The 27038-nt window shown below is 41.2% G+C and overlaps 1 protein-coding gene across 1 annotated transcript; it reads left to right on the forward strand.

The window, feature by feature from the left end:
- The first annotated feature begins 218 nt into the window (after nucleotides 1–218).
- Nucleotides 219–22767, forward strand: LOC121556308 (vesicular glutamate transporter 2.1). Its single transcript, XM_041870225.2, has 12 exons — nucleotides 219–825; nucleotides 2622–2877; nucleotides 3379–3497; nucleotides 5387–5501; nucleotides 9135–9222; nucleotides 9363–9449; nucleotides 10082–10224; nucleotides 16704–16853; nucleotides 17032–17164; nucleotides 18990–19100; nucleotides 20493–20620; nucleotides 20750–22767. Exons 1-12 carry the CDS (start codon nucleotides 752–754, stop codon nucleotides 21089–21091), a joined length of 1746 nt encoding a protein of 581 aa, XP_041726159.2. The 5' UTR covers nucleotides 219–751; the 3' UTR covers nucleotides 21092–22767.
- The last annotated feature ends 4271 nt before the right edge of the window (nucleotides 22768–27038 follow it).

The following is a 27038-nucleotide window of genomic DNA, read 5'->3' on the forward strand; positions in this document are numbered from 1 at the left end:
ATATTGGGAAAAGTTGTAAAACTGAAACTGACTTGCGTGTGTATGTCACCATGCATAGCCCTCACACTTTGTAGGGTTATGATTTCCAAATGCAATCAAACCATCTAACCGTCCTTTCTTATTCCAGCCTGAACCACTCCCTAAAACAGTCGACTACAGTGTAACAACAATAGCTTTCAGGACAGTAGGCTATATTGAACATTGCTCTGGTGATCTGACATGGAGATGCTGCGTGCACCACGCGCAGATAGTGTGCAAGAGGCTGTCGCTGACCTTGGTGCTGAACAGCCAGAGGTTCTCACGACGTCAGAAAAGCTGGCGCTCTCCACATGAGACGCGTGAGCCCAGCTCTGTGGTTTACAGAAGCAACTCCACACACCGCTAGTTCCCGCTTCTACTGGTTGTTTTTTGTTTTAAATTATATGGTTATCACCGTAGACGCTTCTAACGTTTTTCTCTTTCGTTCGCTTTAGGAATGATCTGTTGATTTTCATCGCGATGGCATTGCATGCACTTGTACGCGATGCGAACGATGAGTTTATAATGCTGAATGGGGAATCAGAGCTCATCTGATTTCTCTCATATGTAGGCGTTTTTACAGCGATCGACGCGTGATAGGCTACAGATCTTGTCTGCTTTTCTTTTCAAAGAATCAGATACATCGCTTGCTCCACGGGTTTGTTCGGTCACATTGCACCGTAACATGAAGCTTAAACAGTAGACATATTTGAGAAAAACATCACATTTGGATATGGAGTCCGTCAAGATGAGAGCCAAAGAGGGAATGAAGGAATTTGGGGCGAAGACCCTGGGGCAGATGTACAAGTAGGTGTTAAAATGTAGTTTTATATGCAGGTTAGCCCATGTTTAAACATGGGGCTGGTTATGATTTCTGTATTTTCAAGTGATAGGCCTACAATATGGTGGTGTAATATGGTGGTGTAATGGTAGTAGACCACTACTGTACTGTACGTTCCTATCCCATGCCGAGAAGTGTGTTACTTTTATCTCAAACAGCTTGCAGTCATGGTCACGCCTCTAATAGACGTAGTGGGAAAATTCTGCAATTCTGCATAACCTCGTGAAAGCGCAGGAAGGACCTTGATGCATGTGGAAAAAGTCAATAACACATTTATGCATTAAACAGATAGCTGTGAAATGCATTTGCCGTGAACTAGCCTAGGATGTATGCTATTAGATAAAAATCCACGGAGTGTTATCTTCGTTTGGAATTGGCTTGTGACCGGGTCCCTGTAATATTTTAAATATTTTACTGAAAACCTCCTGTAGTTGTGTGAGGGATTCCTGTATTTTTTATTTATCTCTTTTCATTATTTACGGGATGGGTATCGATTTATTACTAGTAGCCTAAACGTCTAACTGATTTTTTCTTGCTAAGTGGCAAGGGCTTCATTCAGACATCTATTCTGATGCTTGTAGTTGTAGCCTACTGTCAATCAATGTATTGTTGAAGCTCTAAATTAATATATTTCGTTTTGGTTTGGATATTCTTTTTTCGATTCATTGTTACTTCCTTCGATAGGCCTAGGCAAAAAGATGAAATAACAGTTACATGTTATTGCGTAAAAAATATGTATTTTTCGTTGGGCATAACGAAATGATCACCTTAATGTAATTCATATAATGACACATTATGGGCAGTAGTTTTGATATTCCAAATGTATATTCTAAACAGGAGTGCTTAATTAGCTATCTTCACTGTTATAGTGCCGTTGTGAATAAGATAGAGAGTTCCTTGTCATTTTATCCTTATGCCAATTTCACATAAAACATTTTAGGTAAAGGCCTAATACTGGAACTGGAGCCTAAGCTTTATTTGGGCTTATTTTTGGTAAACGAATTAATTGTGCATATGGCCATAAATACATTTGAAACCGCTGCATGAATGTTTGCCTGGAGAGATGAGCAACTGCCCAATCCGTGAATGCAAATGAGGGTGAAGGTGAGCGGTTGCTGCAATGCGGTGGACGCATCTTCAGTTGCTTCGTGCTCCAGTGTACGATGCTTTTTTTTTGGCATTTGATTAAATTGAACCTGGTTCCGCTAACATACAGCGCTATTTTCTATTAATAGATGTTTAATTACCTTGCTAAAGTAGACTTTTCGTGTAATGAAAAAATCTAAAATATGTTTTAGATCATGTTAGTTGTCATGTTCTGAATCGTGTTGGTTATGATTCATCAAATAGCGCCCCCAGTCGTTGGGGCGAATACACTATTCTCATAAAACAGCGGATTGAATAGGCAAAGATATTTAATGTAGACCTAGATAACCTAATAAAATGATATTTTAGTACGCTATCCGAAGAAGATGGTTTTAAAATATAAATTAGTCTCCTTCCTTATTTACTAAAACGTCTACATTTTAAATACTATTATTGGACATGATGCAGGCCATATTTTGAAGGCTACAGGCTATAATATATAGGCCTGTAGGTCTATAATTTAACATAATTACAGGCCTGAATTTTTGCTAAACTAACATGCCTTTATTATGCATAACAATCAAATATCAAACGTAGGCTAATCTATTAATTTGAGGCTGATCAGCCGAGGAAATTGGATGATATTTTATTTTATTTTTAATCTGGCTGTTTGCAGGGTGATGGAGAAGCGACAGGGAACTGGTGAAGTTATCGAACTAACAGAGGATGGCAGGCCCTCTGAGGCCCAGGAGAAGAAAGCACCCCTGTGCGACTGCACGTGTTTTGGGCTGCCCCGCCGATACATCATCGCCATCATGAGCGGTCTAGGCTTCTGTATCTCCTTCGGCATCCGATGCAATTTGGGCGTGGCCATCGTGGGCATGGTCAACAACAGTACGATACACAAAGATGGGAAGATCATCATCACAGAGGTGTGTGTGGTGCACACTTTACTGACGTCAACATCGTGTCACCGCCCTCCTGCTCCATAATTTGTCGGCCCTAAAAATAGTCGTTGGAGATCTCTTAATATTCTCACATTTGACCTGACCTTGTATTGCAAAGAAAGAATAAGCAAAGGAACATTACCCTTAATGTATGGGTTTGATAGCGAGATTAATTTTGCTCCATGCTTTTTCAGTGCAGCCATGATAGGTATGCCACAACCAAACTAAACTACTGTATCCCATAATAACACAGTATTTAGCCTGTGTATCCTACACATCGAAATGGTGTACCGGTATATCCCTATTTCCTGTTATGATATGAGAGCCATAGACTTTGGTTATTAAGGTTATTATACGGTATTATACGTTTTGTGAATTATTATATTGAATTACAATGGAATTATGAATGTGAAGAGGATTTATTTTGATGTTTCATCGATTTTTAATGGTTTATTTTATTGTCTTTGTTCTTATTTCACTGGAAAGAAAGCAAAGTTCAACTGGGACCCAGAGACAGTCGGTATGATCCATGGTTCGTTTTTCTGGGGCTATATAGTGACGCAGATCCCGGGAGGGTACATATGCTCGAGACTGGCAGCTAACAGGTAGGCAGGCCTACATTCATATATATATATGTATATTTTTTTTAACAAAAGTTCGCTTTCCTTCTCACAGTCTCAAATGGGATTTATTCGTTATTATTCAATTGATTACTAAAATGTATCACCATGAAATGAACGACCCTCAAGAAAAAAAATGAAAATAGGTCTGATTTATTTTAGTCATAAAGAGATGTAACCAATATGTTTGTTCCGATAAACTGTGGTGATGATGATGTGGATGCAGGCTACTGAAGCCTGGATATATTCTCGGTTTTCATCTTGTTATTATCACACCTCTTCCCGTCAGAATAAATTATGTGATAAACGAATTTTCAAACAAAATCTATATTTTAATGGTATGAAAATGTTGCAGACACAATGGCATCCCACAAGGATAGGCTACATTTGGCCGTTTACTTGGACGTTTCAAATCTTTACGACAATTCGGACTTCATTGTGAATGAGAGGGAGGATTTACAGGCCTATATTGCGAGCCAAGGTTTAACAGACAGTAGGTAGGCCTAGTAACCAGTGTGACACTGTGACTGCAATGGAGAAGGCCATTAATGGGGAATTAATTTGGGAGGGAGACGCTCAGTCGCCGACGTTGGCAGGGCCATTGAGATTTGACCGTGTAGCTCCGGTCCACAGGGCTTTCTGCCACCTGTTAATGAGGTCCTCGGGGGGAGCCGTGTCTAATTTGCTGCATTCTGGGGGCATGGCGACCAGCCCGGTCCTCGTCGCCAAAGGCTTACTCACGCTCATATGCACGGTGCACACTAAACATGGCTTATAAATAAGGTTTAGGCCTAGCCTACATGAGACCTGAGCAGCATTTAAATATAGGATATTATAATAGGAAATCTAGGTTTAATGACTATATATTTTAGTGGATATTTGGTCCACTGTTCATAATAGTAGTATCCATAATCATTTGGTGATCGCAATTCATACCCTTAATAGACATGAAGAAAAACAATCCATTTAGCAACATAAAATGTTTTGTTGAGTATATACAATATTATTATTTGTTGAGCAGGCTATTTAAATATGTAAGATATATTCCATTTGTATAATGTATAACATGTTTATTGTCTATATGCTTTCTTGATTGACATTGAGATGTAATCAAATCAACCTGTCTCGTGCCAGCGAGTTGCCTCAATCGGATTAGAGGTTGCCCCCCGCGTGCCTGTGGGAGGGGCGGGGTCTCGGGGTGTGTACAAAACGTGACAAAAATTTAAAAAACCATGGTTCGTGTTATTCATTAGGGATTGCCTCCACTGGCTCAGCTGCGCTCAAACCAATGCAGTCTGCTGTCGGCACTCCCTGTCATCACGCTTTAATTTCTTTCTCCAATTTAATTATTGCTATCTAACCTAAATAGAAAAGTTAACGGTGCACTAGCTAATGCTTGACATGAAAAAATCCTAGTCTTGAATATTGTAATTATGCAAGAAAATTATATATATTTTGGACGTAAGATTGGCAATTTGATTAGAAGAATAAAACCAACCGGCCGAATATAGGCCTTATATAACCGTTAGAAAAAGGGATAGAGAAATTATATTGAATAGCCTATTCGAATAGGACTAAGTCAATTTTTGATAGTAAGCCAGTAACCGAGTGTGGACTGTGATATGTTCGATGGGTCCCTGCTGAATATAACCAGAATGGCCATAAAAAAATCAGCGATTAATAAATTAAACATGAAGTCAATGAGAGGCCTAGGCCTATGCTATTTCTGTTTCCCGCTTTGAATAATAAATTGGGCAAAACATGAATAAACCTAAAATAAATCGCTAGGTCTACTGGATACATTGTTTATGAACATTATCTATAGGCCTACGACATACTATATATGCATGTTTTCATATTTTTATTTCTTTTAGGGTTTTCGGTCTAGCCATTTTCCTTACCTCGACGCTCAATATGTTAATCCCCTCTGCGGCGCGGACGCATTATGGACTGGTCATCTTTGTGAGGATATTGCAAGGGCTGGTGGAGGTAAGGGCTTCTTTAATTAAAAAGTCACATTTCTGGAGAGCTCTTTTTGATATGCAAATTGTAATAGAACCTGTGTAGGCCTATCCTGTCAATAGCACCGTTTTCGAAAATAGCCAGTTTTCCTTTGTGGCATTTCGATTATGATTAGGCTACAGTATATCAGAGGCAATGGAATAGAGTCAGTACAACAGCCAGAATGCACCCTGGGGAAATGTGAGACTGTTGTATTGATCTGCAGCTGGGTATTTGTCGTTTCCTCTCCTCTATGTCTGTTATAAAAAGATGTTCTGCTTTTTTGACACAAAAATTAACTGTCCTAGTTGCCCCATCTTGATTACTGTCCAGTAATATGGTCAAGTACAGCAAAGAAAGACCTAGCAAAGCTGCAGCTGGCTCAAAACAGAGCAGTACACCTTGCCCTTAACTGCACATACACAACTAACATCAACAACATGCATGCCAGTCTTTCCTAGTTGACAGTTGACGAGAGATTAACTGCTTGTCTTCTAGTTTTTATGAGAAATATTACGGTGATGAAAATTCCAGATTGTCTGCATAATCAAATAACATACAGCTCAGACACCCATACATACCCCACAAGACATGCCACCAGGGGTCTCTTCACAGTCCCCAAGTCCTAAACGAATTGAAGGCAATGCACAGTATTATCCTGAGCCATGATCCCTTCCATCTCCAATTACTCAAGCAAACACCAAAATTACCTTTAAATAAATGGATAAAACAACATCTCATGGCACAGTAGGGACTGTGAAATGACACACACACACACACACACACACTCTAACACGCACATTATTATTTAGTTGTATTGTTTGTATATCGTTGTATTTTACATTTGTGTGCCTGTTCTTGTCTATCAGTGTATCAGTGTTTTCCCACTGGGCACAGACGTCAATTCAACATCTATTCCACATTGGTTCAACGTGATTTAATTGAAATGACGTGGAAACAACGTTGATTCAACCAGTGTGTGCCCGGTGGGTTGTTACTTGTCATGTTTTATGTTTTTGTGTGGACCCCAGGAAGAATAGCTGCTGCTTCGGCAAAAGCTAATAGGGATCAGAATAAACCAATAAACTTGTTGAAACATATCTGCTCTGCTCTCTGGTAGTAACACCACAGTTAAGAAAATGCTGGTCTAGCCAGAATCAGATTCCCAAAGACAATGTGCTGATACATCAGCAGCTCATAAATCCACTGTCCAGTAGGCATAGTGAAACATGAGATGTTGGCAGCTGCTGCCTTGTATAGTAAAACATGATGCCGTGTTGATACTGAAGGGCAGGCTACAACACATCCAGCTAAACCGACACACCATCCTGGCAGCAGAGCCAACCATTGAGAATCATTTTGAACACCATAGATGGAATTTTAGAATAATACTTTATTGTCCATTATCTTGCAGAGAATGGAAATGTGTATTTATGCTCACAGCCCTGACTCATTACTAACTACTTTCAATGCAATAATTATTTTAAAATAATTGGCTATATGCTGCATTGGCTGTGAGTGATAGACATAGGGTTCAGATGAATGTCTTGTGATAATGAATGGTGTAATTCAATAACAACAGCACATCTACATGTTTGGCATTGATGGCTGAGGTGAAACTGGGCCAGTAGCTCCCAACTGGGTACACATTGGTTGAATCAACGTTGTTTCCACGTCATTTCAATGAAATTACGTTGAACCAACGTGGAATAGACATTGAATTCACATCTGTGCCCAGTGCCCACGTCTGTCTCTTGATTTGAATGAGCCATCAGGTGACAAAGGCTAATCTGGTTATGTCTTGTTTTTGTCTCTGTAAGGAAAGGCTTCAGTGTTTTGGATATATTCAGTAAATTGTGCACAATGAATTAAGTTGGGAGTGGTATACATTCCATGTGCATACAGGAGGACCTAAAAGTGATCCATACACTGTATAGTGATCTCAGATCAGTTCAGTGGATAGCTAGGAGAAATCTCCTCCTAGCATGTCCATGCAGATTGCATTTTCCAATAGCACACTCTGTTCCAATTAGCAGCTAATTAACATTTAATGGCAGCAGCATTGTCAGTGTTATGAGAGGCTCATCAGTTAGCTCAGCGCACTGCGTCTCTTATTAATGTTAATCAAAAAGGCAATGAAAAGAGAATGTTGGTTTTTGTTTGTGATCATATTTGATTTACAACCATGCCAGCTCATATCTGGTAGGATCTCCTCAAGTGATTGTCAGCTCAGTGTAGGCCAATCTATTATTAGTATGTCTTATGTTTACAATTTGTCCCATTATTCTGTGACAATCTATGTTTGAAACCATTTATTTGTATCACACAGTTTCCTACAATTAGTCTTTAAAATGGTTCTGTGCAACCTCGTGTTTTTTATTTAAAAAAATGTATATGTATTAATCAGTTGAGCCAAAATGGGGGAAGTATTTGAAGGACATGTGAAGAAAGATTAGAAGACAAGGTTAAGATGACAAATGAATGTTGCATTTACTTAATGAAACCCATAGTGGGTACAGTAACACATTACACTATATCTCAGCTATCTCGTTAAGGGCGATAGACTGTAATAAGGCTCAAGATTTAAGGCCTGCCCACTGGGCACACACTGGTTGAATCAACGTTGTTTCCATGTAATTTGAACCAACGTGGACTAGATGTTGAATTGATGTCTGTGCTCAGTGCATGGTTATTTCATGTTCATAAATGTTGTATTTTACCTAATGAAACCCATAGCGGGTGGTAACTGTAACAAAAGGCTTACCAGTTTAAGAGATGACATGTTATCCCAGGAAAGGTAGCCTAACGGTTACAGTGTTGGGCCAGTAACCGATAGGTCGCTGGTTCGAATACCTGAGCTGACAAGGTGTCGATGTGCCCTTGTGCAAGGCACTTAACCCTAATTTGCTCCAGGGGCGCCGTACTACTATGACCCTGTAAAACAACACATTTCACTGCAGTTATATGTGACAAATAAAACATTTATTCTTATTTTTTAATTAGATGTTTTAACCCATTGTGTGTTGTAACTGTAAAAAGTCTATGCTTAGCTTTACCCCAGGATATCCATTATTAAGGGTGGTAACTATAGAAACAAGGTAGCTTTGTTCACGTCAAGGGAATTTAGCAGAACAAGGTTGCTATATTCACATCAGGGGAATTTAACGAAAAGTGTCAACCTATTTGCAATGCACCTCCTTGTTATTGCATTTCCATTTTAGTGTTTTGCACTTGCATTCAATAGTGTCTATGAATCACATGATTATGAAGGCATAAATGTAAGAAAGCGTGTATACTTAAAATGTATGTAGTTCTGTCCTTGTGATGTACTTGTGTACATGTATTATGTCATGTTTTATGTTTTGTGTTTACCCCAGGAAGAGTAGCTGCTGCTTTAGCAGTAGCTAATGGGGATCCTAATAAAATGCTAAAAACTAAGTGTTAAGCAGTGTCGCTAGAATCCATTACTATTGCCATAAGGAGCAGGATCATCAGAATTTTCTGGCCATCTTATTAATTATAACTTCATAATAATAGCAGCAGTATTATTTATTTATTTAGTTTAAACCAGTTACCTACTCTTAGTTGCTCATGGTTCTGTGGTGTGTGTGACCTACCCAGGGAGTGACCTACCCAGCCTGCCATGGGATCTGGAGTAAGTGGGCTCCCCCTCTGGAGAGGAGTCGCCTGGCTACCACCTCCTTCTGTGGTAAATATTATTTTCAATAGTATCTTATCTTACCTGTCACACTATGGTAGTGAAGCAAGAGGTACAGTAGTTGTACTGCTGACTATTTAGATGTCCTTTTTCCTTCTTCTCTTACCCCTCTCTACCATTTCCTCTTGCAGGTTCCTATGCTGGTGCTGTCATAGCCATGCCTCTAGCAGGGATCCTGGTGCAGTACTCAGGCTGGTCCTCTGTATTCTATCTCTATGGTATGATAGAGTTCCATGCCGATGTTATAGCTTCCAAATGGAAAAAGCATGAGCTGATGCACACCCATCCTGAAGAAGGCACTGCGTGCCAAAACGTTGGTTAGGTTTACCGATTCAATTGTTGGGAGCATATATAGAGTTTTCAACTTTCTTTCTTTCTTTTTATATAGCTTCCAATCTTTTCTAAATTCTTTTTTAAAATCTTCATCACATTTTAACCAACAACCTATTTGAAAATATGTTGAGTATAGTACATCATCTTCAGGAGATTTTAAAGCTAGTTGCTGATGCTTTCAGACGTCCAGACCATTGATTTCTCCCCAATGTTTTGGTGTGTCTGTTCTCCAATAATTTTCCATCTCTCCCTGGACTAGATGAATTTGGCCTTTCTGTCTGGGGTTTAGTCTTTGGGGGATTTCTGAAAGATCAGGCTGCCTGTTAAGAATTTCATGTTTTCATATAGGCCAATCTAAGCTTTTCACGTGTCCACATACAACAATGACACGATTAATACACATTTATAATAGGGTTTCTGTAGCTTTGTGCTTGGACCCCTAATGACTGGAATAGTTACATAATCCACAACCCATATTTTATTTATCCTGTGTAACAATCTCAATATCACTGTGCAGGGTGCTTTGGGATCTTCTGGTATATGTTCTGGATCCTGGTGTCGTATGAAAGTCCTGCTGTGCACCCTACCATCACCCAGGAGGAACGTGTCTACATAGAGGAGAGCATCGGGGAGAGTGCCAAGCTCATGGGCCCTGCTGAGGTGAGGGACAGGGCTTGAGGTTGGTTGAATAAAAGTTGTTTGAAGGGTTTCAAACAACTTTCACTCAACTAACCTCATGCCCTGCTTCTCTGTTTCAGTGAAATAATCAAAATCAGTGTGAAAATTTGACAAAGTTTTATAGTAGGCCAATATATTTTCTGAGTGATATTAGAACAGAGTTCTCAAAGTCTTCAAAGTCCACTTCTCCTCAAATCAATTCCTATGGTATTAAATTGGGAGATGGTGCTATACCCCACTTTCTACTTAGGCGTGTTTTGATCTCTGCTCGCCTGAGGCCTCATGTATGAACCGCTAGTAAGTACAAAATATACCCCTAAATGCGCATGCGCCAGTTTCACACCAAAAAAGTTGACATTAATAAAAATCTAACTTGTGAGAATGTGCTCACCTCCCTGCAAACTTTAGACCATGCGTATGCGCATCTCTGCTAGTGGAGTGAAAATCTATGTGTTTTATTTGTTTAATCTAACATATAGACATAGGAATCAGTTTCCTATTTATTTTATTTTCATATCCATTGCAGAATAAATTCCTCACCTTATCTAGCCGTGATGGGTTCATATTCCTGAAGTAGCCATACAACAAATTACCATGCGCATCTCTCATTGAATTGGACTTAGTAGCCTAGCAAAAAGATAGGCTATACAGTGCATTCGGAATGTATTCAGACCCCTTGACTTTTTCCACATTTTGTTACGTTACAGCCTTAATCTAAAATGGATGAAATTCTATTTTTTCCTCATCAATCTACACACAATACCCCATAATGACAAAGCAAAAACAGATTTCTATAATTTATTGCACATTTATTAAAAATTAAAAATTGTAATATCACATTTACATAAGTATTCAGACCCTTTACTCAGTACTTTGTTGAACCACTTTTGGCAGCGATTACAGCCTTGAGTCTTCTTGAGTATGACGCTACAAGCTTGGTAAACCTGTATTTGGGGAGTTTCTCCCATTCTTCTCTGCAGATCCTCTCAAGCGCTGTCAGGTTGGATGGGGAGCGTCGCTGCACAGCTATTTTCAGGTCTCTCCAGAGATGTTCGATCGGGTTCAAGTCCGAGCTCTGGCCGGGCCACTCAAGGACATTCAGAGACTTGTCCCGAAGCCACTCCTGCGTTGTCTTGGCTGTGTGCTTAGGGTTGTTGTCCTTGTTGGAAGGTGAACCTTTGCTCCAGTCTGAGGTCCTGAGCGCTCTGGAGTAGGTTTTCAATAAGGATCTCTATGTACTTTGCTCTGTTCATCTTTCCCTCTATCCTGACTAGTCTCCCAGTCCCTGATGCTGAAAAACACCCCCACAGCACGATGCTGCCACCACCATGCTTCACTGTAGGGGGATGGTGCCTAATTTACTGAGGAGTGGCTTCCGTCTGGCCACTCTACCATAAAGGCCTGATTGGTGGAGTGCTGCAGAGATGGTTGTCCTTCTGGAAGGTTCTCCCATCTCCACAGAGGAACTCTGGAGCTCTGTCAGAGTGACCATTGGGTTTTTGGTCACCTCCCTGACCAAGGCCCTTCTCCCCTGATTTCTCAGTTTGGCCAGGCGGCCAGCTCTAGGAAGAGTCTTGGTGGTTCCAAACATCTTCCATTTAAGAATGATGGAGGCCACTGTGTTCTTGGGAACCTTCAATGCTGCAGACATTTTTTGGTACCCTTCCTCAGATCTGTGCCTCAACACAATCCTGTCTCGGAGCTCTCCGGACAATTCCTTCGACCTCATGGCTTGGTTTTTGCTCTGACATGCACTGTCAACTGTGGGACCTTATATTGACAGGTGTGTGCCTTTCCAAATCATGGAAACAGGATGCACCTGAGCTCAATTTCGAGTCTCATAGCAAAGGGTCTGAATACTTATGTAAATAAGGTATTTCTGTTTTTTATTTTGTATACATTTGCAAAAAAAATTGAAAAACCTGTTTTGCATTGTCATTATGGGCAATTCTGTGTAGATTGATGAGGGAAAAAATAATGTAATTTTAGAACAAGGCTGTAACGTAACAAAATGTGGAAAAAGGGAAGGGGTCTGAATACTTTTTGAATGCACTGTATATATTTCAAGTTTTGTAATCCCATTGGCATCACGGTTTATAACATATAGTCGAAAGTTGATATTTTACATTGAAGTAGGCCTATGTTGGCTACTGTAAGTACACAACATGGTCTCAGGGCAATCTCTGACACTGACACTATTTACAATGGTATGTTACGTTACATTAGCCTCCTATTTTCTTTTTTACATAACATAACAAGTGTTTGGGGTGAAAGAAAATATACAGTGGGGAGAACAAGTATTTGATACACTGCCGATTTTGCAGGTTTTCCTACTTACAAAGCATGTAGAGGTCTGTAATTTTTATCATAGGTACACTTCAACTGTGAGAGACGGAATCTAAAACAAAATTCCAGAAAATCACATTGTATGATTTTTAAGTAATTAATTTGCATTTTATTGCATGACATAAGTATTTGATACATCAGAAAAGCAGAACTTAATATTTGGTACATAAACCTTTGTTTGCAATTACAGAGATCATACGTTTCCTGTAGGTCTTGACCAGGTTTGCACACACTGCAGCAGGGATTTTGGCCCACTCCTCCATACAGACCTTCTCCAGATCCTTCAGGTTTCGAGGCTGTCGCTGGGCAATACGGACTTTCAGCTCCCTCCAAAGATTTTCTATTGGGTTCAGGTCTGGAGACTGGCTAGGCCACTCCAGACCCTGAGATGCTTCTTACGGAGCCACTCCTTAGTTGCCCTGGCTGTGTGTTTCGGGTCGTTGTCATGCTGGAAGACCCAGCCACGACCCATCTCCAATGCTCTTACTGAGGGAAGGAGGTTGTTGGCCAAGATCTCGCGATACATGGCCCCATCCATCCTCCCCTCAATACGGTGCAGTCGTCCTGTCCCCTTTGCAGAAAAACATCCCCAAAGAATGATGTTTCCACCTCCATGCTTCACGGTTGGGATGGTGTTCTTGGGGTTGTACTCATCCTTTTTCTTCCTCCAAACACGGCGAGTGGAGTTTAGACCAAAAGCTCTATTTTTGTCTCATCAGACCACATGACCTTCTCCCATTCCTCCTCTGGATCATCCAGATGGTCATTGGAAAACTTCAGACAGGCCTGGACATGCGCTGGCTTGAGCAGGGGGGACCTTGCGTGCGCTGCAGGATTTTAATCCATGATGGCGTAGTGTGTTACTAATGGTTTTCTTTGAGACTGTGGTCCCAGCTCTCTTCAGGTCATTGACCAGGTCCTGCCGTGTAGTTCTGGGCTGATCCCTCACCTTCCTCATGATCATTGATGCCCCACGAGGTGAGATCTTGCATGGAGCCCCAGACCGAGGGTGATTGACCGTCATCTTGAACTTCTTCCATTTTCTAATAATTGTGCCAACAGTTGTTGCCTTCTCACCAAGCTGCTTGCCTATTGTCCTGTAGCCCATCCCAGCCTTGTGCAGGTCTACAATTTTATCCCTGATGTCCTTACACAGCTCTCTGGTCTTGGCCATTGTGGAGAGGTTGGAGTCTGTTTGATTGAGTGTGTGGACAGGTGTCTTTTATACAGGTAACGGAGTTCAAACAGGTGCAGTTAGTACAGGTAATGAGTGGAGAACAGGAGGGCTTCTTAAAGAAAAACTAACAGGTCTGTGAGAGCCGGAATTCTTACTGGTTGGTAGGTGATCAAATACTTATGTCATGCAATAAAATGCAAATGAATTACTTAAAAATCATACAATGTGATTTTCTGGATTTTTGTTTTAGATTCCTTCTCTCACAGTTGAAGTGTACCTATGATAAAAATTACAGACCTCTACATGCTTTGTAAGTAGGAAAACCTGCAAAATCGGCAGTGTATCAAATACTTGTTCTCCCCACTGTATATGTATTTTTTTATATGGTTATTTATCTTTTATTGTAAGTGTGCATTTGTCCTCTGTAGTGGTCATTAGGATGTAAATATGAACAAATGGGGAAAAACATAGTTGCATCTGGGTGTCCACTACATTTCTTGATAAGCTCTTATTTATAAAAAAATATTACAACTCACTTAACTATTCCTGAGAAATTCACTTACTAGAAACAATTTGAAAATCAAACTCACAAAAAAAGATAATTAATAATTACACACACTTCTTTTCAATATCAATATCAATAAAATGTGATAATTTTGACAGCAGCCATTTTCTTTACTCTATATATTTTTTATACCCCAATTGGTAGTTACAGTCTTGTCCCATCACTGCAACTCCCGTACGGACTCGGTAGAGGTCGAGAGCCACTGCTTCTTGACATACTGCTCGCTTAATCCGGAAGCCAGTCACACCAATGTGTCTGAGAAACATCGTACAACTGGTGACCGCGTCAGCGTGCATGCACCTTGCCCGCCACAGGAGTACTAGAGCGCGATGGGACAAGGACATCCCGGCCGGCCAAACCCTCCCCTAACCCGGACGACGCTGGGCCAATTGTGCGTCACCTCATGGGTTCTCCCGGTCGCGGCCGGCTGTGACACAGCCTGGGATCGAACCCGGATCTATAGTGATGCCTCAAGCACTGCAGTGCCTTAGACCGCTGCGCCACTCGGGAGGCCTTATGTAAAATATTTTGATAGTATGGGTAGGCTACAGTATTGCCGTGTGATAGGAGCGTAACATCATAGCCTATTTAATCTTGGAAAGCATTCAGACGCCTTGACTTTTCCAAATTTTGTTACGTTACAGCCTTATTCTAAAATTGATTACAAAAACAAATCCTCATTAATCTACATATAATAACCTATAATGACAAAATGAAAACAGGTTTATCGAAATTTTTGCACGTATTAAAAATAAAAAACTGAAATACCTTATTTACATAAGTATTCAGACCCTTTCCTATGAGACTCGAAATTGAGCTCAGGTGCATCCTGTTTCCATTGATCATCCTTGAGATGTTTCTACAACTTGATAGGAGTGTACCTGTGGTCAATTCAATTGATTGGACATGATTTGGAATGGCACACACCTGTCTATATAAGGTCCCACAGTTGACAGTGCCTGTCAGAGCAAAAAGGAATTGTCCGGAGAGTTCTGAGACAGGATTGTGTCGAGGCACCGATCTGGGGAAGGGTACCAAAAAATGTCTGCAGCATTGAAAGTCCCCAAGAACAGAGTGGCCTCCATCATTCTTAAATGGAAGAAGTTTGGAACCACCAAGACTCTTCCTAAAGCTGGCCACCCAGCCAAACTGAGCAATCGGGGAGAAAGGCCTTGGTCAGGGAGGTGACCATGAACCCAATGATCACTCTGACAGAGCTCCAGAGTTTCTTTGTAGAGATGGGAGAACCTTCCAGAAGGACAATCATCTCTGCAGCACTCCACCAATCAAGCCTTTATGGTAGAATGGCCAGACTGAAGCCACTCCTCAGTAAAAGGCACATGACAGCCCGCTTGGAGTTTGCCAAAAGGCACCTGAAGACTCTCAGACCATGAGAAACAAGATTATCTGGCCTGATGAAACCAAGATTGAACTCTTTGGCCTGAATGCCAAGCGTGACGTCTGGAGGAAAACTGGGACCATCCCTACGGTGAAGCATGGTGGTGGCAGCATCATGCTGTGGGGATGTTTTTCAGCGGCAGGGACTGGGAGACTAGTCAGGATCGAGGGAAAGATGAACGGAGCAAAGTACAGAAAGATCCTTGATGAAAACCTGCACCAGAACGCTCAGGACCTCAGACTGGAGCGAAGGTTCACCTTCCAACAGGACAACGACCCTAAGCACACAGCCAAGACAACACAGGAGTGGCTTCGGGGCAAGTCTCTGAATGTCCTTGAGTGGCCCAGCCAGAGCCCAGACTTGAACCAGATCGAATCTTTGGAGAGACCTGAAAATAGCTGTGCAGCGACGCTCCACATCCAACCTGACAGAGCTTGAGAGGATCTGCAGAGAAGAATGGGAGAAACTCCCCAAATGCATGTGTGCCAAGCATGTAGCGTCATACCCAAGAAGACTCGAGGCTGTAATCGCTGCCAAAGATGCTTCAACAAAGTACTGAGTGAAGGGTCTGAATACTTATTTAAATGTAATATTTCTGTTTTTTTATTTTTAATATATTTGTAAAAATGTCTAAAAACCTGTTTTTGCTTTGTCATTAAAAAACGATTTAATCCATTTTAGAATAAGGATGTAACGTAACAAAATGTGGAAAAAGTCAAGGAGTCTGAATACTTTCCAAAACCCAATAATCTATTGATAAACTAAATATTGAACAACAATTCATATTTTGCATAGAAGTGTGGGCTGTAGAATTTAGCCTACTTTTAAATTGTTTCAAATATACAATCAATCTTGCAGAATATGCGGACAGGCACTCTCTATAGACTGCATGCATGTTGTGTTTCTCTCTTTCTCACCACTGCTACCCTTTCACCGGTAACTCATGTATTTTCCTCCCTTTTGCTCCATCGTAGAAATTTAAGACCCCCTGGAAAAAGTTCTTCACCTCCATGCCTGTCTATGCAATCATCGTGGCCAACTTCTGCAGAAGCTGGACCTTCTACCTACTGCTTATCAGTCAGCCGGCTTACTTCGAGGAGGTGTTTGGGTTTGAGATAAGCAAGGTGAGACCAGTGGAGCGTTCCCAGGATAGGGCACCAGCCTAACCAAACAGGGTTGCTGGGGTATGGTACTCAAGGCCTAGGTGAGGGATGTGTGAAAATGTTGTGCTAGGCTCTAACTGACTTAAATACCTTTTAATACCTCTATGTTGATGTTCATTGCAACTGTTCCTGTCCTCAGGTTGGCATGGTGTCTGCCCTGCCCCACTTGGTGATGACAATCATTGTGCCTATCGGAGGGCAGTTGGCTGACTACCTACGCAGCAGGAACATTCTGTCTACCACTACAGTCAGGAAGATCATGAACTGTGGAGGTGAGAGAGCCCCTTCAGCACATCATGCACAATTACAGTTGAAGTCGGAGGTTTACATACACCTTAGCCAAATACATTTAAACTCAGTTTTTCACAATTCCTGACATTTAATCCTATTAAAAATGCCCTGTCTTAGGTCAGTTAGGATCACCACTTTATTTTAAGAATATGAAATGTCAGAATAATAGTAGAGAGAATGATTCATTTCAGCTTTTATTTCTTTCATCACATTCCCAGTGGGTCAGAAGTTTACATACACTCAATTAGTATTTGGTAGCATTGCCTTTAAATTGTTTAACTTGGGTCAAACATTTTGGGTAGCTTTCCACAAGCTTCCCACAATAAGTTGGGTGAATTTTGGCCCATTCCTCCTGACAGAGCTGGTGTAACTGAGTCAGGTTTGTAGGCCTCCTTGCTCGCACACGCTTTTTCAGTTCTGCCCACACATTTTCTAAAGGATTGAGGTCAGGGCTTTGTGATGGCCACTCCAATACCTTGACTTTGTTTTCCTTAAGCCATTTTGCCACAACTTTGGAAGTATGCTTGGGGTCATTGTCCATTTGGAAGACCCATTTGCGACCAAGCTTTAACTTCCTGACTGATGTCTTGAGATGTTGCTTCAATGTATCCACCTCCTTTTCCTTCCTCATGATGCCATCTATTTTGTGAAGTGCACCAGTCCCTCCTGCAGCAAAGCAGACCCGCAGCATGATGCTGCCACCCCCGTGCTTCACGGTTGGGATGGTGTTCTCCGGCTTGCAAGCCAACCCCTTTTTCCTCCAAACATAACGATGGTCATTATGGCCAAACAGTTATATTTTTGTTTAATCAGACCAGAGGACATTTCTCCAAAAAGTATGATCCTTGTCCCCATGTGCAGTTGCAAACCGTAGTCTGGCTTTTTTATGGCGGTTTTGAAGCAGTGGCTTCTTCCTTGCTGAGCGGCCTTTAAGGTTATGTCGATATAGGACTCGTTTTACTGTGGATATAGATACTTTTGTACCTGTTTCCTCCAGCATCTTCAGAAGGTCCTTTGCTGTTGTTCTGGGATTGCTTTGCACTTTTCGCACCAAAGTACGTTCATCTCTAGGAGACAGAAGGCGTCTCCTTCCTGAGCGGTATGACTGCTGCGTGGTCCCTTGGTGTTTATACTTGCATACTATTGTTTGTACAGATGAACATGGTACCTTCAGGTGTTTGGAAATTGCTCCCAAGGATGAACCAGACTTGTGGAGGTCTGCAATATTTTTTCTGAGGTCCTGGCAGATTTCATTTGATTTTCCCATGATGTCAAGCAAAGAGGCACTGTGTTTGAAAGTAGGCCTGGAAATACATCCACAGGTACACCTCCAATTGACTCAAATGATGTCAATTAGCCTATCAGAAGCTTCTAAAGCCATTACATAATGTTCTGGAATTTTCCAAGCTGTTTAAACTTCTGACCCACTGTGATACAGTGAATTATAAGTCAAATAATCTGTCTGTAAACAATTGTTGGAAAAATGACTTGTGTCATGCACAAAGTAGATGTCCTAACCGACTTGCCCAAACTATAGTTTGTTAACAAGACATTTGTGGAGTGGTTGAAAAACAAGTTTTAATGACTCCAACCTAAGTGTATGTAAACTTCCGACTTCAACTGTATATCCAAATGTGTTTGATAGAATAATAATGTTTTTACACAATCTGTATGATCGTGATACAATGACTGTAGCAAAACAATTCTGTTTGGGACTGACTGTGTATTTGTGTAATTAAATTGCAACTGTGATTGCCCATAGACCCTGGGTTACTGTAGCATGTGTGTGACTGTCTGTCTCTGCAGGGTTTGGCATGGAGGCTACGTTGCTGCTGGTAGTGGGATTTTCCCACACCAAAGCGGTGGCCATTTCCTTCCTGGTCCTTGCTGTGGGCTTCAGTGGATTTGCAATATCAGGTCAGTGCCTGTTAAATACATGGTATCAGAGAGTCTGCCAGTATAGATCACAGCTGCCTGTAGGAGACTCCTCCCTTACTCTGTGTAGAAAGAGAACAAATCTCCAAACTACACTGTAGATTCTGTCTAGAATGGCCACTATTTATTGCAGGTTGACGTTTATTGTCATGAATCTTGCCAGCGATTTTCTCTAGATGGGCCAGCTGCAAAGTCAAAATTGGCTATTGTCAAAATTCAAGTAAACAAAACGTAGCTTTTTGGATTTAATTTAAGGTTAGGGTTAGGCATTAGGGTTAGCAGTGTGGTTAAGGACTTGCAATTAGTAATATCCAGCTACAAAGGGAACAAGGACGATTTCTCACATTCCTCAAGCATCTATTCCAGCTGATGCTTGTGGCTCCAAGGCAGACCTTGGTTTCACTACTACTCATTTTTCTTGGGCTTTCTCCTGGAGTATTTAATAATTCAGCGCAAGTCCCGGAGGAGCTGCCATACAGGCTGGCTGTGTGCAGCTACAGAGGACACTCAGTGTGGGGGAGGAGATTGGCTGGCTAGCTACTCCCTTTGCAACAAGATGGCTGCATGGTGCTTTGTTTTTCATCGCAATTTCATTTCCATTACATTTATATTATGTTTTGGATATTTCAGTAGTTTTGATACATCCACATACTAGTACTCCATTAAGGGACACATGTTCTTAATTAAAGAGAAAAGGTCATTACTAATGGTAGTTTTTAATACCTACCAAGAATGAGCAAAAGCTCTAGAGACCTTAAGGGCTAGATTCTATCAGATCTGCATTAGCCGACACCCACATAGCGGTTGTTTTGGCGGTGTCGGAGGTAGAACTGCGTTAGAACTGTCAAATCCACAAGCGGCTCCTTGCATTAGCTTATCGTGGACACTGCCATTGGATGCAAGTACGAAACCAACCGACTTTATAATACGACTTTATAATTAGAAGTTCATGCAGCTGCGTTACAAGTTCAAACACTCAAATGCGTGATGATCTATTGTCTACACCTCGATTAGACTGATAGGCTATGAATCCCCCATCCAAATGAACATGGAAACATGCATTAGAAGCCTAAACTTTATATCACTGTGTTGAACTTCTAACACGGTGGGGATAATAAGGAAGGGGGTGGTTTGTGACACTAAAGTTACACCTCCAACAACAGTCGCTATGCGGATGTCGGCCAAAGCGGGTTTACGCTCAAACTGATTGAATCAAGGTCTAAGTTATAGCGAAATTAGTTAAACCACAAGAACTATAATCCCTTGATTTTATTTAATCAAGTGCTAATCAATTGTTGTCTTAGAGATCTGTCTTATAGAGAGTAACTTTACACTTAAAACCTTGTATTTCATTCTGATCGTTCTTTCCATCAGGATTCAACGTCAATCACTTAGACATTGCTCCACGCTATGCCAGTATCCTTATGGGCATATCCAACGGTGTGGGCACCCTGTCTGGCATGGTATGCCCATTGATCGTAGGTGCCATGACAAAAAACAAGGTAAGACATTCTGTTACCCTTGGAAAGTCCATAAAACATTATGATTAAATGTAGATTCATTATCGGATAGAATTACAAATCTCTGTGACTTTGTATAAAACACTTTATATTCCATCTGTCCCCATGCAGACTCGAGAAGAGTGGCAGTGGGTGTTCCTCATCGCTGCTCTGGTTCACTATGGGGGAGTCATCTTCTATGGCATCTTTGCCTCTGGAGAGAAGCAGCCGTGGGCCGACCCAGAGCTGACCAGCGACGAGAAGTGTGGCTTCATCGATGAGGATGAGCTGGCAGAGGAGACGGGCGACATCACCCAGAGTTACGGTGCCCTGGGTGGCGGTCCGGCCAAAACGTACGGTGCCACTACGCAGAACGGGGGCTGGGCCGATGGCTGGGATAAGAAGGAGGAGTTTGTCCAGGAAGAGGCAGAGGGAGGGCCGTACGGCTACAGGCAGGACCAGGACTACTCCTAGAGACAGCAGACACACTGACCATCACACGGTAGACTTATTTTGTAGTGTTTACCAGTTTAGACGAAACGAGTCAAAAACCAAACAAAAAAGATAACAATCCATTGTTGTATGTTTGCACAAATTCAAGTCATTATTTCAAAAGATAAAATTACTTCAAAAGATAATTTTATTGTACAAATAAAAAAATACTATAGAGATATAACACATATCAAATTGGCAGATCTATTTGTAAATGTAATATGCATAGAAATTATAGATATATTTATTTGGAGTGCAATTGTGTGTAAGTGTGAACCATTTCCACCTCATCAATCTGAGCTTCTTCATTCTGTAGAAGCCTGTTATGTACGATCAGACAATATTTAACTGGCTTCCTGGATCATCATGCCTAACTGGTTCTTGTTACAACTCCTCATGAGCCAGCCATTGCAGTGTGAAAAGGGGTCTTAACCAGGAATGAGACTGTATGTCTTAGGTTGTACAGTATCTCTTCTGAATGCACTGAAAGTAGTGTGTCCTTTTAATGCACAATATCATTTTATTTTGTTATTATTATGTGTTTGTAAAACTGGGTCTTTAACACAAAGAGGCATAAAGATACAATAACGTTTTGAAGAACGACATAACACTTTCACCAGCTGATGTAAAAGTCTGTTAAGATGCATGAAAGAAAGAAATGATGAAGCGTTGCTCATGTGTTTACAGTACCAATTCGAGAGCTTGGGACTATATGGTTCTATCTCCATTTTTGTCAAATTGAGTTAGTGACATAGCCTTATTCTGTTCAATGTTCTCTACCCATATAATACTCTAAATACTCCAATTCCTGTTGTTGAGTTCAAAAGTTGCTGACACCATTCAAACCAATGAGGGTTTGGAACTTTGAAGCCAATTATCTCAGAATCATATTTTTGCAGATAGAACCTTGTAGTCCCAAGCTCTCGATTTCATGCCTATAACAATGTTACATCAGTTGTTAAAAGTGTAGGATTGGAGGTTACAAACGTTCATAACTCAGTTATGTAATACTTATGATCATTATGTCCGTTTTATTGTCTGGTCAATTCCAAGTCATTTCAAGGCATTTCAATGAGATTTGTTGTTGTTTAAAGGTAATGTTTGTCTATGGTGACTAAAGAAATAGAACTATGATGTATAAGAGCACATGGACAATATAAAGAAATTGCCATATTTTCCAGGAGAAGTACCATTTTGCCGGCATGCTGCCCGGCACTATCAAGGGCCTGTGCAATGCAGAGAAAGACAATTCAGGCTAGCATTTAGACTAGAGAAAGACCAGCCAGCCGATCCAGAAGTAGCCAATCAGTATATTTACTGTACAGACAGTCCAAATGGATTGAGTCAGCAGGAGATATGTTTTGCTAATGAAAAGGGAACATTTTTAGACTGGGATAGTGATCCAGACAGACAATGTTGTTAAAGAAAACTATACCTTGCCAGTCCAGGAGGACAATTAGCCAGTTGGTGAGTGAGATTCATATTACGTCTACTTTTAAAAACATTAGAGCATTACTGAATAATGTATGTCACATTGAACGTTTACCATTCCTAAAAGAGTAGGTAGACAATCAAAAGAGCAGCAAGACATGATTTAGCCAGTGTGTAAAGAGTGGGAATGACCAGTGTAGAGATACTGGGTTCCAGTCAATGATTTATATATACACTAGATGACTAACGGGGCTCTGTTTAGAAGCCACCGCGCCTCCATCTTGGCACTCCCCCACGTTGTAAAGAACATATTTTGGAAGCTATAGAAATGCATTTTTTTATGTCTACATTTGTTTTTGCCATGTTTATTCTATTACAGAAATCTTAATGCATACTTTTAAATTATATTATGTGAGCTAAACATAAAAATAATAATATATATATATATCTAAAAACATTTTCCTTAAAAATATAATTTTTAGAAAGTTCTAACGTTACTGTCCCCGCTACATCAACAAAGAATACTTAAATAAATGTAATTTTGGCCTCAAAACATTTAATTGAAATACTGTAGAATTCCATTCATTCCTATGGAGGACTGCTCCTACTGAGGAGTGCCAATATGGCCGACCGGTGGCTTCAAAGCCTCTCATTGGCCAATACAAAGCGCAGCTATCCAGGGTTTATATACATCATTGGTTTCAGTAGCGTGTCAGGGACCTAAACCTGCTTTTCACTGTCTGTCTGTGGAGACCTAAAGTCAGCACTTCACAATGTATTTATGGAAATGTATTTATGCATGGAACAAAGCCGTAGTCTGAATGTTCTTACTTTTTTATTTATTTCACAAAATGTATTTTGTCTCTCAAACTGTTACTAATGTGTCAATTTCTTTGCACAATTAACCAAAGGTAACGTGTCGAGCTGGGTTTGAACAGGAGGGCTATATATTAAGGGAATTGCTGGACATTGCAGTGAAGGCCTCTGTAGGCCTCTCCAGGTGGCGCTAACCATACTCAGTGTACAAAGCAATAAATCCATGGTAACAGTTGTTGTCAACCATTGAAAAATGTAAAACACTAGCATATGTAACTAGAGTGTTTCTTTTACGTTTCAAGTCGTGTTTTTTGTGATATCAAATATAGAAAAGAACAAATACAAGTACTTGTAAAAATATAAAATCTATGTAGTTAGAGTCCTCCACACAGCTCTTTGACATGCTGATAATGCAAGGAGTTTGTGAGGGGACTGCTCACCAGAAGAGAATGATACCCTGGGCCATTCCTGAGACATGGATGATGTCCTTCTCCATATCTCTATGGTTCCACTCCTGTTGGTGTCTGCGCATCCGTTGTTGTTCTGTACAGTTTCCAGTGGTCGTTTTGGAGGGTGTGCTATTGTTCAGTTTTTTCTCTCTCTCTAAACCCTGTTGGTTTGATTGATGTGTGTTCTGTTAGTGGCTGGACCCCTAGTGCCCCTTCAACCATCTGTCTCTAACTACCTAACCCCCTTCCATTGTTGCAATATTCAATGACGTGAAGATTGTCTGTAAAGGTGATCTAACATTTACAAAAATGGCAGATGTATAACATGAAGTAACGGTACCTTCTTCCTGTTTTGTACCTCTGAGTGAAGTTACAGTGTGATTCTATGGCTTATTTTGCTGTGTCAATGGAGAGATTTGTTGATGTCAAAATGAAATGCTCTATATATCCATTTTATAAAAAAACTAATGAACAAAACATAACTTGTATGTGTATGTATTTGTGTGAACACATCCACAATCGTACAGCTCAATCAGTAATGTCTGTATAGGCAGATGAAGAAGCCCGGCTTTAAGTCCAACTGCTGTATTTAGGATTCCAAAGGGGAAAGTGCTTAATGTGTCTGACTACTAACATCGATACAATGGTCCTTCAGAGTTACATGCTTGCTCCAGAGAGCCCTCTCTCCAAGATAATTTGCTTTATGGTATACGTTGCATGATGTCTGCATATGACCAGAGTCTGTGTTGCACAAAGCTTACAGGACATGGTGACCCCTCTCCACTATAGGACCCTTCCTTCCTCCCTCTCTATTCTCCTTCTTTGACTTGCAGTGAAATCAATGGACCAGTCCCTCGTACTATTGACTGTTCTAACCTCTTAATGGAGATGGGAGGGAGGAGCAGCACTTATAGGGCTATTTGGAAGAACTGCTCGATTCAGAGTGACCCTTGGGACTGAAGCCCCCCTCATGGTGGGAGACCCACCACACTCTTTATGAAACAGGTGCAGGACATATTTCCTCATTCGTAACATTCATCACTAAACTGGTACACCAAGTTTTTATATATTTTTTTTACAGATTGTTAAATTGATAGATCGAGTGATTGTTAAAAGGTTGCTTTGAAGACCAGCGTGATTGCTAAGCATGGTTGCTTAGAAGGCACAGATGAATTGTTGAGGGCTTTTCCTCTTGCATTCACTGCTAATTGATACCAGCAGTCAGTAAAAAGATGACCTTCAGTTCAAATCAATATTGGCAGAAACTGAAAGGTTACTGTCTCTGTTAGACTTCCCTTTGTCTCAGCATGTGCCTGTGCATTAACAGAGAATCCTGTCACCCTGTCATGCCAATTGAATTAGCTACCTTCTACTCACCAACTCATTTACAACTGAAGAGATGACTAACTCCCAATTCAACTTTATTAACTGTGATTAATTCATTATTCATGCCCCTTCCCCTAAACTCAACAAAGGTAAAACTATGTGTTAACATTCCGCTGTTGTCCTGGCTTTGTTTCCATTTAGTAGATAAACTAATTCCAAATAGAATAGGCCTACAGTTCGGCAGCTGTCAATACGTAGTTTTGTCACATTGTCAACTGTTGACTGGTGCCTTGGAGCAAACCAAACTGCTACCTTTAAATCAAATATATCTTCAGCTGCTGCTCAATAGCATTTAACACCCGATGAAAGGTACCAGTACACAGGAACAGGACTAGAGAGTTTTTTCAACACTAGTGATGTCTGTTTTTTGGCGGCTCTGTGAGGCATATTTCCTGGTTTCTCTGCTAAACAGCAGGATGTTTGCAGAAGCCATGGGGGCGGAGCTCCTTTGGTGATTGATGGCACCTTCTGGATCAGCAGAGGATAAACAATCAAGGGGGAGGGAGCGTGTAGACACAGATACCCTGCAATTACACCATGAGCCATGTCCTGGCTCAGCCCATTGCTTTCGTTAATTTGACAGGCTCGATAAATGTGTCACCAGCCCCTTAAATTATATTTTCTCCCAGCCAACCAGCCAGAACGGTCACGGTTCTCATCTCATAGCAAACAGGGGAACTGACCCATAACCCTCCGTGTGACCATCAATCCATCTATTATACCTACACTGTCTATCCCTATTCTGTCCTATATGATTATTAAGGCAAGAGAGCAAAATGGAAGTGTCTGTGTGGGTTTGTTTGTGTGTGTGTGTACGTGGTGTGTAAATGTACATGTATGCATTATGCAAGTGTGTGTGTGTGTGTGTGTGTGTGTGGTGTTAGTGCATATCAGAGGGTGTAGCTACATAAGAGAGTGTACGTCCATATGCTCAGTGGTTTAAAGATGACTGCTCATCTGTGGGTTGGGGGCAGGTGATACAGGGGCCCCAGGGGACCGTGAGGGGAGGCTATGTGAAGCCAAAATCACTCTTTGATGACTGGGGCAGCACTGGAGCCTATGAGACCCTCTGGGCTTCATAAATAACACCCTGTTCTCCACATACAGCCTCCATGATACAGGGAGGAGCTACTGAAATCATTGTCCCAGGACACAACACCTCCAGAGAGGATAAAGAGAAGCACAGTTATCATGCATTTCAGCACCTCTGTGCATAAAACACTGAATGAATGAATGAATGAATGAATGAATGAATGAATGAATGAATGAACTGTCAGTAGTAAAGCGCCATGAACAGTCCAACCCACACAGACACCCTCTCCAATAGACCACTGCTACAGATCTCATCTATCATTTGGAGGTTTCATTACATTGGTGCAATAAAACACGAAGCTAGCAAATGATTTTTAATTGAATGAACTCTGTCGTTTAGATTCCAGACTGGAACAATAGAATGTAGAATCTTATTAGTGTAATGTCCCGGTTTCCTCTAGCATATCGCATGTCCTCTCCCCAGCCATCTTCAGTCATGAAGGGCCACGTGACTTTTTCACAGTGTTGCATGAATGATCATAGTAAGGCAGGATGCATATTTGGCAGGGGAGAGGCCTGGATTGGCTGGGTGAGAACCCGCCTCTGGCTCTGGCAACGTGATAGAGAGTGGAGGGGATTGGCACGTGTTGCTGAATTGCATCACCCCAGCTGGTAGGTGTTGGCCCCACCTCATCTGTGTGAGATATGAGATGTGCGTCACAGGTACGAAGCCGAGGGGAAGTCTCTGGGGCGTGGCACGATAATGGTTAGAGGGCTGAAGACGTACGCTCTCCGCTTCGTCTGGCTCCCTCTCA

This window comes from Coregonus clupeaformis, unplaced genomic scaffold (assembly GCF_020615455.1).
Source record: "Coregonus clupeaformis isolate EN_2021a unplaced genomic scaffold, ASM2061545v1 scaf2048, whole genome shotgun sequence".
In the NCBI taxonomy this organism is placed as follows: domain Eukaryota; kingdom Metazoa; phylum Chordata; class Actinopteri; order Salmoniformes; family Salmonidae; genus Coregonus; species Coregonus clupeaformis.